This window comes from Berghia stephanieae, chromosome 8 (assembly GCF_034508935.2).
Source record: "Berghia stephanieae isolate SIO BIC M18660-M18661 chromosome 8, UCSD_Bste_1.3, whole genome shotgun sequence".
Classification (NCBI taxonomy): Eukaryota; Metazoa; Mollusca; class Gastropoda; order Nudibranchia; family Aeolidiidae; genus Berghia; species Berghia stephanieae.
In genome coordinates this window covers 36,822,635-36,839,560 of record NC_088367.1, presented here as the reverse complement: position 1 = coordinate 36,839,560, position 16,926 = coordinate 36,822,635, and the positions used below count along the sequence as shown (strand labels likewise).

Here is a 16,926-nt window from a genome sequence, read left to right as displayed (position 1 = left end):
AGGTCCATGAGGCAGGATTTATCCTTGTCTCTGTAGTATTATGGTAGAAATCACTAGATTCCCTCTGGATCAGACACTAGTCTATCGCAGACCTGTCAACCGGTACGATTAATCTTATTTTAGTACGATTTTTGGACTCAAACGTGGATAGTACGATTTTTGTTGTAATATTTTGATTTTTTTTTCCTCAAGCGTGAATGATGTTGAAAATGACAACATGTCATAGGGTAGAATCGGGTAAGTTCGCCGACGGGGAAATTCGCCGCGACCCTCCACCCCCAAGAAATAATGCTTGGTGAACATTTATCCTTACACCCCTCACGTTGGAATAGTCCGTATTCAAAAGACAAGATGTGAATGTACGTATTGCTTCAGTTTGAAGGAAGCAAATGAGAAATCTTTAAGAGTTATAGCACTTCAAAATGACATGTAGTAATCAAGATGCTGTGACATCCTTGACTTTTTTATTGTAACGGCAACCCTACACTAACGTTCCCCTAGTTTGTGCAGTTGAATGTGAAGGCCCTGGTCACAAAATCAATGTTGTATTGACTTTGTGGTCATCCATATCCATTTTATTTTCATTATCAGTGTATATTATCATCATAAAAATATTTCTAAAAATTGTAATACAATATTTCAAAAATCTATAATTTCGGGTAAATTCACGGTACTCTCGGGTAAATTCGCCGCACATCACTATCATCATAATATAATTATTCCAAAGACGATTTTAGTGTGCAATAGATGCTGTGAGTTAGCACTAAAATATAACTAAGTTAAGAAAAGTAAATAATAAATATGTAAGTGGGTTTAATAACCACAAATCAGTCGACTCGAGTATGGATGGGCAGCAGGCTATGAACTTGTGATTGGCATTATAATGTATCCACAGGAAGGCACTTTACATACATCATCACACTCGATTCAAGTGCCAATAAATATGTGTTAATATTGCAGTATTGGATAATGTAGAGAGATTTGAGGACAAGAAGAGTTTAAGAAATGGAAATTGTTCCTCATATTGTCTTGTAGGGAGAAAAACTAAGTACAAAATCTCGCGGCGAAGTTACCCGCCAGTGGCGGCGAAGTTCCCCGACGTGCGGCGAATAGCCCCGCCGACAGTGGCAGTTTTAAAAGGACTTTTGTGAATAAAATACAATATAAATCTACGTTAACACTTCACAAAAAAATAATTGATTGGCCAGGTAAACTTATTGTCAGTATTTGGGTTGCCCAATTGGCAAATTGGCTTCCCACGGCAGGCCAGAAGTGAGACAGTGAAAAAACGGCGAAATTACCCGATTTTACCCTACATCAATTGTTGACCGTCTTTCTTTCTTCTTTTTTTTTTGTTGACCGTGTTTCTGAATGATGCATCACAGTTAGTATACTATTGTTTTCATTTCAGTTAGTTATATGTTGCCGGTTTTCACCAATATTTTTCTCATAACTTTTTGAGGATGTGCATAGAATTATGCATATAAGCTTATTTTATGCTTAAAATGGCATCAGGCCACATTTAAGCTTTTACAACTTGTTAAATAGAAAATTTTAAGTGAAAATTAAATTTAACTAACATCTTTGGCAATGAAGCTTTCAATTAAAAACTGTATTGCTGATAAGCTTAAACATGTAATTACTAAAATTACTCTATTTTGTTTTCAAAAATGTTATGATCTTTTTTTAAGATTTATTATTTTGTATGAGTGATTTTTATTTTTTTTTCATTACCAACTGGGCAGCTTTAGGAACAAAATGGTTCAAAACGAATCCTCTAGAAGTATTTAACTTGTCTCTGATATGTGTGAATTTCCCATCATTTGACCAACAATAATAGTATTAGTATGTAATAGTAGTAGTAATAGTGGTAGGAGTAGAAGTAGTAATGGTAGTAGTAATAGTACTAGTCTAGTAGTGGTTGTAGGAATTGTTGTAGTTGTAGTAGGATGAGGAGAAGTAAATTCTATAAAAAAGGGAGAGAGATAGAGAGAGAGAGACATGGATCATTTGATAACATAATGGAAATTATCTTGTCACTGCTGCAAATTGTCATCTCTATTATATTGAAGACCACTCTCACAAATATTTTAAAACCTTCAAGTGATTTACTGGACTGGCAGATGTATATCACCATCACAACTTTATTTGGGACATCAGCATCATCATCTCAAACCATCACCACCACTGTTACAATTACAACCACCATCACAGCATTGTCACTTCCACAACCGCCACCACCACCACATCACTTCATCCATCACCAAATGACAATACACATCGGTGGGTGAAAGTGTAACCACCGCTAGAGCACCATCGCTACAACCAGCATCTCCTCTTCTACAGGCACTAGCATCAATACTACCAACATATTTGGGGTCTTTTGGTCATTTCTTATAGTGTTTCCTTATCCGAATATTCTTGAACAGGGTGCAATGTATAATGGCATGACTGACTTAATAATACTTTCAACCAACAATGTCGTCAGATATTGCAGTTTCAGCTGTAGTGAAAATTCAATGTTTATCAAATTATAAATAAACCATGTTACTGATGCACGGTTTTTAGAGTTTATCGCATAATCCACAGAGCATTATAAAGATTACTGTTAAATATAATCTATTACTTCGTTTTTAAAATCATCCCTCATGTTAGTGTCAGTCATTATGATGTAATGATTGTCTTTGAAAAGCGTTTTACATTTGACACTCTTTCCATATATTACTTTAGCACCCGAGAGATTTGAGTTTTGTTTTCGATTTACATAGAAAAATAGTAGTCATTAAGACCCATGAGGCAGGATTTATCCTTGTCTCTGTAGTATTATGGTAGAAATCACTAGATTCCCTCTGGATCAGACACTAGTCTATCGGTGGTGCGTAGTTTGAGGGTTTGGGCCAGAAATAATCTCCACACCACTGGTATAGAAATATGCCAACAGGATACCATGAATTTGATATTTTGCCATCTGGGAGAAGTTTTTGTCAGATTAAATGTGGAACTAACAAGTATAAATCAACGTTCGTTCCATCAGCAATAAAAATGTTGAATATTTCATATGGTACAGCAAAACCAAGGATTGATGCGTTGACTGATTGACTGATTAATTTGTTTAATGTTAGGCTAGATGAAGTGACCAATTGATAATGATGATAATATTTGGTGTTGAATTGCCAAGAATGTAATGAATTGAAAATGAAATGAAAATGTTGATGTTGTGTATGTCGCATGCGTGAAAGAAAGAGAGGAGAGAGAGAGAGAGAGAGAGAGAGAGAGAGAGAGAGAGAGAGAGAGAGAGAGAGAGAGAGAGAGAGAGGTGTCTGTTCAATGTTATAGTTATCATATAACGTTATGACAAGTGTAACTAAATGACAAATTGCCATATTTGTGGACAATAAAGATCTATTATTATTATTATTATTATTATAACGAGTGGAAATATGTATGTAGAATTCGACTATTATTACCTTGGATGAAGACAGAGCCCTAAGCTTATAATAAAATCTTAAAAGTACCAATATTTATCGCAGATGCAGTAAAGTTAAAAAAATAAAATTCTTTTGTCCAAAGAGCAGGATTTGATAGCTAGCTGGTATTCTTTGATCAGATATTACTTGAGATATATATATATATATATATATATACACCACTGTCCTATCTAAAGATTAGTAAGGAATTTATGTTGGTGTCCTTTAAACGTTAGAGAACCCATGATAAATACTGGCTTTAGGATATTTAGGGTTTTAAAAGACTGATATGGATTACACATAACAATATAAAGACATAATTCAAATTATTAACTTTCTTTCACTTTTAAGGATTTTAGCTGATTTCACTTCAAATGACCATAACTCAATTACCGTTGCTTAACTGGCAATTCAGTATTCACTATGATAAAATAGATTATGTTAACTATCACATAATGTAAAAAAAAAACCCATCTGTACGGTGATATTTTAATACAATTATTATTTTATTCAATATACTTTTGGTAAAATACTAAATTTTAGGTGCCTTTTTATTTCATTCCATATTTTATTTCTGGATGAAATTTCTTCATTTAAAAGCAGTTTAAAAGAGGAAAGATGGATCTTTAAATAAACTGAAAAAAAAACTGACTGACTCATAATTTGAAAATCTAGTCACAGAATATTTTTAAAATGCATGTTTTATGCATAATTTTCCTACTCAGTGATCTCTCCTTACTCAATCGCCTGCAGCGGTAATTAATTACTCAGTGACAGCTGTATCTCTTGTAATTGTAATCGGCAAGCAGTATCGTCGTTCAGGCTAGATCACAGAAACCAGGGCTTCTTGCAAAATGTTCAGTTTCAGCAAGATTTTGGGTGCCTTGTGTTACTGGTAATAAAACCCTTAAATCAGCGACATACATTTTAGTAAAACATCTGTTAAGCAACATCGATATAGCTATAATCGGCAGTTGACACGGACATTTGATACAAAAAAATTTTAGCCTACTGCTAGGAAAACCTCTTTTCCAACCAATGTCATCTCGTCCTCCTATCCAATAAAAACTCTTCTTTTCCTGTCATTGAGATGTCCTACTGATGACAACAGGTTTTGTCAATAGTATTTTTAAATGACTTAGTGTTGGAGTATTTTTGTGGTAAATATAATGAAAACCACCTTTTGGCACAGCCTCAAATGCTCCGACATCTGACCTAATCATTCATGAGCAGGCAAAAAATTATTGTGGCTCATTTTCCAGCAAGCAATGGTTGGCACTATAGATCTAAACAGCAGCATTGTGTTTAAAGTAAAAATCTGAAAAAATGCTTTTATGAAACAATGCCGGACACAGTTTTTCAGATCTTTATCTTATTACCACTGCCTGCTCCTTGATTTATCAGTTTCATATTGTCTTTAATGTCGCCTGTGACGAGTTGGCTGAGCACTGTCTACGATAAAAATAATGACAATACACATCGGTGAGTGAAAGTGTAACTGGTAAAGCCTTTGTAAACAGGAAAAATACACATTCTAACGTGGTTGAAATGCATCTTATCACAGGCACTGATTTGTGCATCACATCGTTATATTCACAGGTCTCGCACCATGTCTCCTGTATTCTGGGTGAGGTTCCTGACCTCCCATAGTGGGCAGGGAGGTACTTGCTGTGTCTTCTATCCCCTATATCTGTTTTCCAACTTGCTTTCTGTCTTTGTCTTGGAAAGAGATTACTTGGTTTTGTCCTGGCCCTGGCCCGAGTCCTAGCTGGGAGGGAAACAGTCAAATGCATAGTCATTGTTTTGGGAGATGATATTTTTTTCCTTGTAAATCATCTCTCTGTTATGTATTATTATGTTTGTTATTTTTAATGTATAATGTAAGCATTTGAGTGTATTCCTCTTTGTTGGATTTTGTGCTTGTGTCCGGATGAGACTTATTGGTGATCTCAAACTAAGTACATTGATGGTTTGCTCTTGGAATCTGCATCTGATCACTATTTGTTCCCAGTTCCCCTTTGTCTTCTTTTCTCTTGGGTGCTTTAATTGTAATTCTAGAACTTTTTACTCTCCCATTTTCTTCCTTTTTACTGGCGCTGACATAACCTAAATGTGTTGCAAGCGCCTTAAAACCCTTAAAAACAAAAAACAAACAAGTCTCCTTTATTTACAATCTTAAAAACCCTGGAAAAATAACACCCCTGGATAACAACATAATTTTATAGTCCCAGGAGATGTCCATTTCCAGAAGTTACACTGTATTTTGCTATTTCTCAGAATAGGGTGGTGTCCTCATTATTACTTTGTGTGATCATTTTCATTTTGATCCAGACTGACATGTACTGCTGATCAGATCACCCAAATTGACATGGGCTTATTGCATAGAAATATTCTCAAATCGATGCAAAATATTGTCCATTACAACAATGTTAAATCAAGTCCATAATTGCATTTGTACGCCTGCAAATATATATAATGCACACAGATTCAGACCCATCTGTAGATATAAATAAAGTGTGATTTTAAAAATTCTAAAATTAAATTTTCAAAAAGTGAAATTAAAACAAATGTTTTTAAATAAAACAGAAGTAAACAAAAAGTTAGAAGTTAAATTATAAATAACTAAAAGTCACCGTTTGAATTTGGAGCATTCATGATAGGGTTTGAGGCATGGATGTAGGCCTACAGTTTTGGGGTTATAGTATGATAGCTTTCAACTCCATTCAGAGGCATATTTCCTCATAAAATTGATACCAAATCAATCCTGACATCAAATTATGATAATAATAACCCAGTATGTTGCTTTAGTTTTTATATATTAGATACAGACCAGCCAATTTTCCCCATTTTATCGGGAAATTCCCCTTTTTTTGGTCATTCCCATTTTCCCCTAATTACCAACTAGTTTCCCATTTGATAGTATTAGTATTCTATTATTCCAGAAAAACACAAATCATCATCATCATGAAAAGATGATAAAACAGGTCTCAAGGGTTAAGTCATGATACTTGTTCAATTAAAACATTAATCATTGTGAGGGCAATGATTGGAGACGATCATTGTCATCATTTCCAACACCATCACATATTTATTCTAGTCCCAGTTCTAATTATTTTGAATTGCATTAACAGTCAACCGTGAATGTTATGGGTAGGGTGGGGTGTGAGTACTTCAAAGTTTACTGTAGAAGGGATGGTGGTGACAGAATGAGTTGGGAAGGAGAAAAAGAATAGGTGTCTTTTTTCCTCCAATGGACGTCAATGGTTACAAGATTTCTTAATGGTGACCATTGATTCTGATTTTGTTTCAGAGTGAAGTAAGATAAAATCCTGCTTTAGATTGATCAAACTATTTATATGCTGTCTCCAAACCAGGCATTCTGTTTACCTTACTTTCTTATGACTTTTTTCTTTTCTTTCTGACGCTTCAGTGGTTCAAATATTCCTATAGATGAAGTGTGGTAATTTCCTTCTTTACAATGACCACATTTTTTATCACAGTTCTCGTAATTTCTAAATACAGAGTGACAGAGTAAAATTTCTTTAGGAAGGTCTCATTGATAACCATATCCATTCGAGATTTTTATATGAATCATTTGTCATTTGTAATTATTTACAGAAAAAGAATTGAAAAGGTAGAATGTCATCCGAACACAATTAAAGATCATGATTTCAGTCATATGATTGGTGATGTTTCTTAATTAATGTAAATGAAAATCAAATGCTTGCAAATAAAAGTATTTGACATTAAAATATCTAATTACAATTACAATAGAAACTGGGAATATTCTTCCTTCCCTCCCCCTCCCCTCTTCAGAGAAAAAGGTCCTCAGAACAATCAGAAGATTCTGAAAAAAAACCCCCAAAAATGGGATGGATTGGCCGGCATGACACTTATTGTCACAGTTAGAATTACTTACAGAGAAATTGATAGAATCAAAAGAAGGCTTAGGCACGCCCATTTGTTCTCACCACACTCACAGTCGTGATTATCTTTGATGCACGAAGTTGCCACATTATGACAAGACAAGACTTTCCATTACTTTGATTGAGCCAGCATTCTTTGTAATCACCCACTTGTTAGGTTTTTTTACCTGCTGTGCTTTAATTAACAATAAAAATTTAAAAATCTTATTATTTTCTTCATTTATTTTTTATATGCCCAAGTAGATATATGTAGAATAAAAGAAAATGTATTTGCTAAATCTATTGAGGAATCATCCACATGATTGTGATTCACTTTCACATTTTAATTCAAATTGCATTAATAGTAATAGAATTAGACAGTTGTCACGGAGTTAGGAGTTTAACCCAGTTTCTGTAGCATTGAAACGACAGTAATTATTGCTCGCTATCCTTTGGATGTCTATTTCAAAGTATTCTTTGCTTGATTCAGCACACTCAATTACCAGTCACTGTTGGGTAGACAGAAGGGTCAACACCTGGGACCAATACTGGTCACTGGTCCCTTTCCTTTTGAGGCAAGTGCTTTACCATCAGAGTCCACAATGAAGAGTTTTCAATTATAATTCTTATTTGTAGTGTAGCTGTCAGGTTTCATCTAATTTACTATATATAAATTTGAAATTATATTTTTCTCATGTCTTATGAGGTTAGGATGAAAAACTGACACTCTATAGATTATGCTAATTCTACAAATACCTATTTTATCTTTGAATCCAGGGATATTTTTGGTTCCTGTCCAGCCTAAGACAGACAATGATGTGGAGGTAAGTGCAGAGCATGGCTTTTAAGAAATATATTAATCTCATCAGTGTAGTGTCAAGGAATGGGGATATGATTCACATTCTGTCACAAAATTATGAATTTTACAAACGAACAAATTATTGACCATCAATGTCAGAAGGAAAAAAGATAAGAGCCAATGAAAATGCGAGAGTGTTGACCTGTGACCTGATGAGGAGGATATGGCACTGCCTCTATAGCTGCTATCAAGACCCTCCGTTACCTTGTACACTATCCTGTGTGTATAGACTACTTACTACAACAGACTTGCCTACCGTCCCGGAATTTCCGGATTTGTTCTGGAAATTTGAAATAATGACTGTCCCAGAAAATACGGAAGATTACTTTTTGTCCTGGAAATAAGAAAATGACAATTTTTTTTACCACCGGAATTAAGAATTTTATGCAGTCATTAACTACTGTTGCATCATCATCATCCTGCCACCAATACTACAACCACCACCACCACCACATCATCATCATTCCCACCACCAAAATTACCATATTATCATCATCTACCACCACTACTACAACAATCACCACCACATCATCTGTACCACCACCACATCATCATTTCTACCACTGCTACTACAACAACCACCATCACATATCTCCTCTATGATCACAACTACCACCACCACCACATGAATCATCACATTTCTACCATCACTACTACAACAACCACCACTACATCATCATCTCTACCACCACTACTTCTACAACAACCACCACAGTACCATCATTCCTACCACCACTACTACAACAACAACAACCACCACCACATCATCATTCCTACCACCACTAGTACAACAACAATCGCCACCACATCGTCATTCCTACCACCAAAACTATAGCCACCACCACCACATCATCGTCTCTACCACAACTACCACCACCGCATCATCACATTATCTCTACCACCACTACTCTTACTGCCACCACATCATCCTCTCTACCACCACTACTACAACAGCCACCACCACATCATCATCTCTATCATCACTACAACAACAACAGTCACAACATCATCATTCCTACCACCACTACAACATCAACCACCACCACATCATCATTCCTTCCACCGCTAATTCAACAACAACCACCACATCATCATCTCTACCACCACAACTACCACTACCTTCACCACCACCACATCAACAACAGACACAACATCATCATTCCAACCACCACTACAACATCAACCACCACTACAACATCAACCACCACCACATCATCATTCCTTCCACCGCTACTTCAACAACAACCACCACATCATCATCTCTACCACCACAACTACCACTACCTTCACCACCACATCATCACATTATCTATACCACCACTACTACAACCACCACCACATCATCATCTCTACTACAACAAAAACAACCCCCACCACATCATCATTCTCACCAGTGGTGTTGTTATCTTGAGGAGTAATCCAATATTATCATTGAGTGAGGATACTCCTTTTTTGCAAGCAGATTAGTTACAATTACCTCTGGCACCATTGTAACCATATTTTGCTCTTGATATCAGATGTCTGATTGTCTTTTAAGACATTACTATTGTGCGGCATATTGTTCCGGAAATTATCCGTAAAATGTCCCTGAAATTTGAATTTGAGGGTAGGCATGCCTGTTACTACTACTACTATACAATATCCTTTTCAGAATAACACTACTGGCCTTGTTGCAGGCAGACAATGTATAACAAAACACACACACATACACACACACACACACACACACACACACACACACATGCATACAGAGAGAGAGAGAGAGAGAGTATAAAAATTGTGATTGTGATTTAGGCCATTTGTGTTGTTTTCCTTGAAATTCGTCAATACCAGCATTCGGTTACACGGAAGTTAAAGTGTAATGATATACAGGAAACAAGTTTTGTATTATTTGCAATATGTAAATTGCTCCTTTTTTGAAATGACATTGTAATTTTTATCAGTATATAAATATACATGTATATATATATATCCTTCAATTAATTGTTTTGTGAAACATGATTGATTTGATTGAGTTTTGAGTTAAAATAGAATGAACTGACAGAATATTGGTGTTAGAGCTATGTCCCATGGAGCCATGGTTATCATGTTTATGTGGTGTATATGGCTATTAACATTTGCTCTGTAAAACATTAGTTTTACACAAAGTGCTTTCCACCACACCAGACTGACTCAACCTACCTCATAGACTGAAGATAACTCAAGATAAAAACAGGTCACTTTCCTTATGAAGCGAGTGCTCTATTAATTGAGTTATAAAGACCCACCATGTTGATTTAATTTTATTTTACATAGAATTGTCCTTTGATTATTTATTACAGAAATCATTGAGAGGCAAAAAATTGGTAATGTGCAATGAACCTGGTTGTAACAAGACTTTTAAAAAGGCGTCCAAGTTAAAAATACATAAAATGCTTCACACAGGAGAACGACCCTTCAAGGTGACTTTTTAAAATTATTAATGAAAAGTTCCCCTGTAATTACTATTACAATGCAGGCTGTGAGTGGAATGCTGCTTAATTCAGGCTAAGCTTTGAGATGGAATTCATAGTTTATAAAATGTTATCATTTCTTCAAGGAAAAGAACCACCATTATCAGTATTTGGAAAGTCAAGGCTCTTAATTGGTGTAATTTTGTTTTTAAACCCCCCCCCCCCCCCCCCCCCCCCCCCCCAAAAAAAAAAAAAAACTTTTGGAAAATTAAATGTTACAATTGTAGATTTTTTAACTACTGCTGATACCAATGAAATATGAAGAACACGGTTTTTAAATATTAGTGAAATGTTAATTAAAAATTTTCCATCTTCAGTCTAGACTTGAAGCAATCAATGATATGAGCACTTATGGTATAGACCAAGAGAGATTATAGATTAATGCTGGGCGGGGATCCTGACCTCCTATAGCGGGCAGGGAGGTACATACTGTGTCTTCTATCCCCTTATATCTGTTTTCCAACATGCTTTCTGCCTTTGTCTTGGAATGAGATTACTTGGTTTTTTCCTGGCCCTGGTCGGAGTCCTGGCTGGGAGGGAAACAGTCAAATGCATAGTTATTGTTTTGGGAGATGATATTTTTTTCCTTGTAAATCATCTCTCTGTTATGTATTATTATTTTTATTTTGAATGTATAATGTAAGCATTTGAGTGTGTTCCTCTTTGTTGGATTTTGTGCTTGTGTCTGGATGAGACTTGTAGGTGATTTCAAACTAAGTACATTGGTGGTATGCTCTTGGAATCTACATCTGATCCCTATTTGTTCCCAGTTCCCTTTTGTCTTACTTTTTCTTGGGTGCTTTAATTGTAATTCTAGAACTTTTTACTATCCCATTTTCTTCCTTTTTACTGGCGCTGATATAACCTAAATGTGTTGCAAGCGCCGTAAAACCCTTAAAAACAAACAACAACAAACAATAGATTAATGTTGTTTCAAAATAAAATACGTTCCGAGAATTTTGACTGAGACATTTTTCTTTCAAGTGGAGAGCCCAAAATGGCCAGTACTCTGATGTCAATGACATTGAGCAAGAAGTAAAGAATTGTGACCAAGAAGTAAAGAATTGTGACCAAGAAGTAAAGAATTGTGACCAAGAAGTAAAGAATTGTGACCAAGAAGTAAAGAATTGTGACCAAGAAGTAAAGAATTGTGACCAAGAAGTAAAGAATTGAAATTATCATTGCTGTTAGTTTTTAGTATATGCAACTACCACTCTTGTACATTTTTCATCCATTTGGTTAAGAGATACATGTCATGAATTCTCAATTTGTACTTTATGCAATAGGATTAAAGGGACAGCAAGAAAATATCCAATGTAGGTTTTTAATGAATGCTTCCCTTGTCCTTATACGATGGCAAGCTTTTATAGAGAGCAATAATCTCTAAATATGCTCATAGCGCTTGAAAGTGGTTTGTTGCTGTCCTATGACATTTGGCTCACGACCTGCAGATAGAAAGTTTGAATAATGTGGGCATTGTAAGTTTTGTGGAAATGACTCTTTACTCGCATTTTCTCATGTGTATAATGAATAGCTAGTCAGTTAAAGCTTGCTCTTCATCGAAAAGATGTTAAAACAACAGCAACTACCTCTTGGATTGATAGGGCACTAGTTTATACACTCGAGTATGGTTTCCTTGAACACGGTATCCTCAAAATCATTCAAATGTCCCGAATGTTTCCCTTATTATTCTTTGTACATGGTTTCCTCCTACTTTTATTTTGTATGTCCCGAGATTTCACAATTTCTGACAGTTACTCAGCCACTGCTGGATGAACTTTCAGAGAAACACTTCAACTGCAACTTGGACTAATGCTGGGCTGTTTGCTTATAAAGTAAGTGCTCCTATAAATGAGATAGCGAGGCCTCCTTTTATAATGAAGAAATTTCCTAATTTCTTTTTTAAAAGTGCACCTTCCCTGGATGCAGCTGGGCTTTCACAACCCCTCACAAACTGAAACGACATATGGAATCTCATGAAGGTCGCAAAGATTTTGCTGTAAGTATCGTACACGTCCATTGCTCCCCCACCCCACCCACTCTTATTTTAATCCAATCAGAAACTGGAATTATGTTGTCTTCTTTTTAATCAAAAGGCTATCCCTACAACTCTTTATCACAATTGTTATTATCAAATTTGGTTGAATCAACAACATAAAATGTAGCTCACCGCATTGCATCGGTCTGGTATTATGCATTGGTGCCAACTTTATGTAAAGAATGCGTATTCTTAATATTTTGTATGATCTATAGTTTTATTCATTGATTTAAATATATAGATCACAGTATTGCCAGTATGGTCTAATTACCCATTATCAGATTTAAGACCAATTTTGTATTTTGAAGGATTGTACGCATTATTCCAAAATCTTTCTCATTACGGTTCTCCATTGTACACATTTACATGGGCTGGGGTTGGTAGCACTGATTTTTGTGGAATGAACAGAATGAAGAAAACTATATGTCAAATCAATATTATTATTGTTATTTAAATTATTAGAAGCTTTTAAAACAAAACTCATTTTCTCCAATGAAGTTTTTTATTCATGTTCAACCATGTTTTTAAAGTTATGCATAAACATTTGATTTTAATCATCATCTTCACCCCTACATGATGCCGTTTGGAGACGATTGGTCATATATAGTATTTTGGGTAGATGGCATTTTATTATCATTTCATTTTTAATAAAAAAATTATTTGATTATAAATTATCTCCTGAAGATTTACAGATTTTATAATGTAAGAATTGATTTTTGAAATTATTTAATAATATTGAAGCGAGATACAGTTGCTTTATTTATTTATTCTCTTGTTTGTTTTGTTTTTGTTTAAGCCCCTAATTTTACTGATAGTACATTCCCTGGAAAACATAATATGATGGTGATGCTTACGAGTGTGTTTTTTTTTTAATTTTTAAAATTTTCTTTTTCTTTTTACTATCTCAGCCATTCTATTGTTTCCTGATTGATAGAAGAATATATCTGGCAAATTGTCAGAGGTGCTTATAATATGGTTTATCCGTTTAATATCATTTTCTTCATTGTCTTTAATTAATTTATGTTGCCCTGCTGTCTTCATTAGTGCGACTACCCTGGGTGTGGACACAAATTCACTACAATCTACAATCTCAACACCCACCGTAAAATCCACAGTCGGCCATACACAGAAAATTGTCCAGAACAAGACTGTGGACAGGCATTTCACACAAAGAGGCAGCTGGAGGTACATCTTCGGACAGTTCATGGTGTGGAGGACAGAACATATAAGTAAGTTGTTTAAAACTCTGATGAATCTTTTTGTGCTTGCTATGTTGAAATTAATGGTTAAATTGAATGTGAAAATTTATAAAAATCTCGAAGTTAAGATTTGTTACCATTTAAAGAAAATGATACAGTATGAGTGGATACTAATTGCCCAAACATGTTGATGGCTTAATTTGAGCCCTACTTTAGGGATCTCACTTGTTTCTTGAGAAAGAAACATAATCCGCATTGCTCACTTAGAGACCCTAAGAACATTTTAGAATATATATAAAGACAATTCTATTTCATGAATTAATCCATTTGTTTGTTTGTTTATTTATTTATATATTTATTTATTTTTAAAAAATGATTTTAATCTTCTGGGTGGGGCTCCTGACTTCCCATAGGGGGCAGGGAGGTATATACTGTGTCTTCTATCTCCCTATGTCTGTTTTCCAATATGCTCTCTGTCTTTGTCTTTGAATGAGATTACTTGGTTTTGTCCTAGCACTGGCCGGTAGCGGAGCGGTCCCAAGCATGTTTAGGACATGTTTAGGTTCGAACCGGTTCTTTTTCGACATTGGCCAATCACAAGGCGTCCTTGGGAACGTCAAACGATAGGAACCGGTCCTGCAGTAGATGGCTGTAGAACCGCTAATTGTAAGTGAGAGCGGAGAAGGCGTGTTGCCTCAAAACATGAAAATAGTGCTATAACACTATCCATTAACCATGTGTTTGTGTGTGTGTGCGTGCGTGCGTGTGTGTGTGTGTGTGTGTCTGCGAAGATTGATGGAGCGGGTCGGGTCAATGTTAGGGAGTGAAAGGAAAAGGGATTGTTAATATTTTGTGTCTGTGACATGCTGGACCAAAAGTATGGGAAGTGGGAAGAGTTTGTTTTGATTTTTTAAATTATTTTTTTTTTGGGGGGGGGGGGTTGTTGTTGTTGGCTCCATTCCTTTTTTCTCTTTTCTTTCGGCTATGTGATCTTCTGGTATGACACTCGCTTTCGGATTGGAAGGTTCTGGGTTCGAGCCGCGCTCGGCACCTAGTTTATTAGAGAAGAGGGGTGATGTCGTCAAAATAGATCATTGTCATTGCGATCATTAGGAAATTTACCCCGAGTGATGGAATCGTCCAAGGCGTCTCGCGGCCCCTCTTACCCCACCACACACACAAGAGGGCGTATGTGCAAAAGGGGGTTGGTGCGATTAATTAAGTGGGATGGGTGGTTAGGCGAACGACCTAGGCAAAAGAACCGAGAAAAGGCAGTAAAGAAACTAGAATAGCTGGGACCGTTCAAATAGAAAGATAAGAAGTGAGGACCGCCAGCCAACGGTTCTTCACCTTGGGACCGGTCCTCCGGTCCCAGCTAATGAACGTGGGACCGGTTCTTGGGAGCGGTCCTCAGCACGGCACTACTGGCCGGATACCCTGGCTGAGAGGGAAACAGTCAAATGTATTTGTAGTTTTGGGAGATGATATTTTTTTCGTTGTAAATCATCGATGCACCGTATTATGTATTATATATGATTTGTAAACATTTGAGTGTATTCCTCTTAGTGGGGACCCGTGCTTGTGTCTGGATGAGACTTTTAGGTGATCTCAAACTAAGTACACTGATAGTATGCTCTTGGAATCTACATATGTTCCCTATTTGAACCAATTCCCCTTTGTCTTACCTTTTTTTGGATGCTTTAATTGTAATTCTAGAACTTTTTACTATCCCATTTTCTTCCTTTTTACTGGCACTGATATGATTTTAATGTGTTGCAAGCGCCGTAAAACTTTAAAAAACAACAAAAACAAAAAGGATTTTAATCTTGTTTTTGTTGGAGCATGTTTCACACAAAAACATTCTTTGAACCATTTCAGATGTCCCAAGCCTGGATGTGACAAGGTGTTCTTTTCATCCGGCTGCATGGGCTCACACATGCGTGTCCATGCACAAAGTGACAGCTTCAAGTGTAAATTCCCAGACTGTGACAAAGAGTTCACAAAACTGTGTCGATTGAGGCAACATGAAAAGTTGCATACTGGAGAAAAACCTTACATTTGTAATTATGAGGTTTGTATTATTGCAGGTTCTTTATCTCATAATTAGATTAATTTATAATTTACAGATCTACAGGAAGTTTATTGGAGCTTCTGGCAGGCTCTTCTATCCCTTTTCTTTGTTGTCCTTTCTATGTGGTTTTCTTAGCCTAAATGTCCACTCTGTGGATTGGCTTTTTTACTTCAAGTTGATATTTCTGTCTCTTTTTCAATGTTCTACCTGAGTGACTGTACCTTACAGTGTCTTCATCTATTAGTGGATCCCATGTCAAGTGTCTTCACACACAGGTTTTACTTTTTTTCTTATAATTTATGATCGTGTGACTCTAGAGGGTTTTGTGTGTTGTGTATAATTTTCCTTATACAAGTTCACAAGATATGTGCAAATACTTTGGTTGCTTTTAAAATTTATAGTTTTTGTTTTTTTTCACACTAAAGTTGACCTACATCTAGAACTTTAACTCTGAAACCTTTTTTATTTTTTCGTGGCTTTTGCTCAAAAAGTTCAAGCATTTCTTTTGTGTATTAAATTTTGTGAAAGTCTATTTGAAATAACCATTTTAATGAACGGACCTGTAAATCCTCAGCCAATTTGTCAATTTTTTTTTTTAAAAGGGAAAAAAACAACAACAAAAAAGCAAAACAAACTCCATGAAAGTGTATTGGACGATTGAATACATTAAGAGGTTTTAAAATAATAATCGGGAATGTTCCACAGTGCTAAAAATAGCACAAGGGTTGCTAATGTTATGATGGCTATTAAGCTTAACTGCTGGTCAAAATTACTTCGCGATGGTGGCGAACGAATCGGCGATCTCAAGAAGTGGGTGAGAGAGGGATCTAGAAATGACTTTGGGTTTGAAACGAATATTTTTGTGTTCGTGGATAGCTCACACGGTAGAGCCACG

The 16,926-nt window shown here is 35.8% G+C and overlaps 1 protein-coding gene across 1 annotated transcript in view; it reads left to right on the top strand.

Annotated features, from left to right (window-relative positions):
- The window catches only part of LOC144978592 (uncharacterized), a 50,649-nt gene that overhangs the window by 2,864 nt on the left and 30,859 nt on the right, over positions 1–16,926 (top strand). The window contains exons 2-6 of the mRNA XM_078924867.1: positions 8,150–8,196; positions 10,553–10,672; positions 12,633–12,722; positions 13,806–13,990; positions 15,839–16,031. Coding sequence (XP_078780993.1) covers positions 8,150–8,196; positions 10,553–10,672; positions 12,633–12,722; positions 13,806–13,990; positions 15,839–16,031 — 635 coding nt within the window. The remainder of the gene's footprint in view (positions 1–8,149; positions 8,197–10,552; positions 10,673–12,632; positions 12,723–13,805; positions 13,991–15,838; positions 16,032–16,926) is intronic.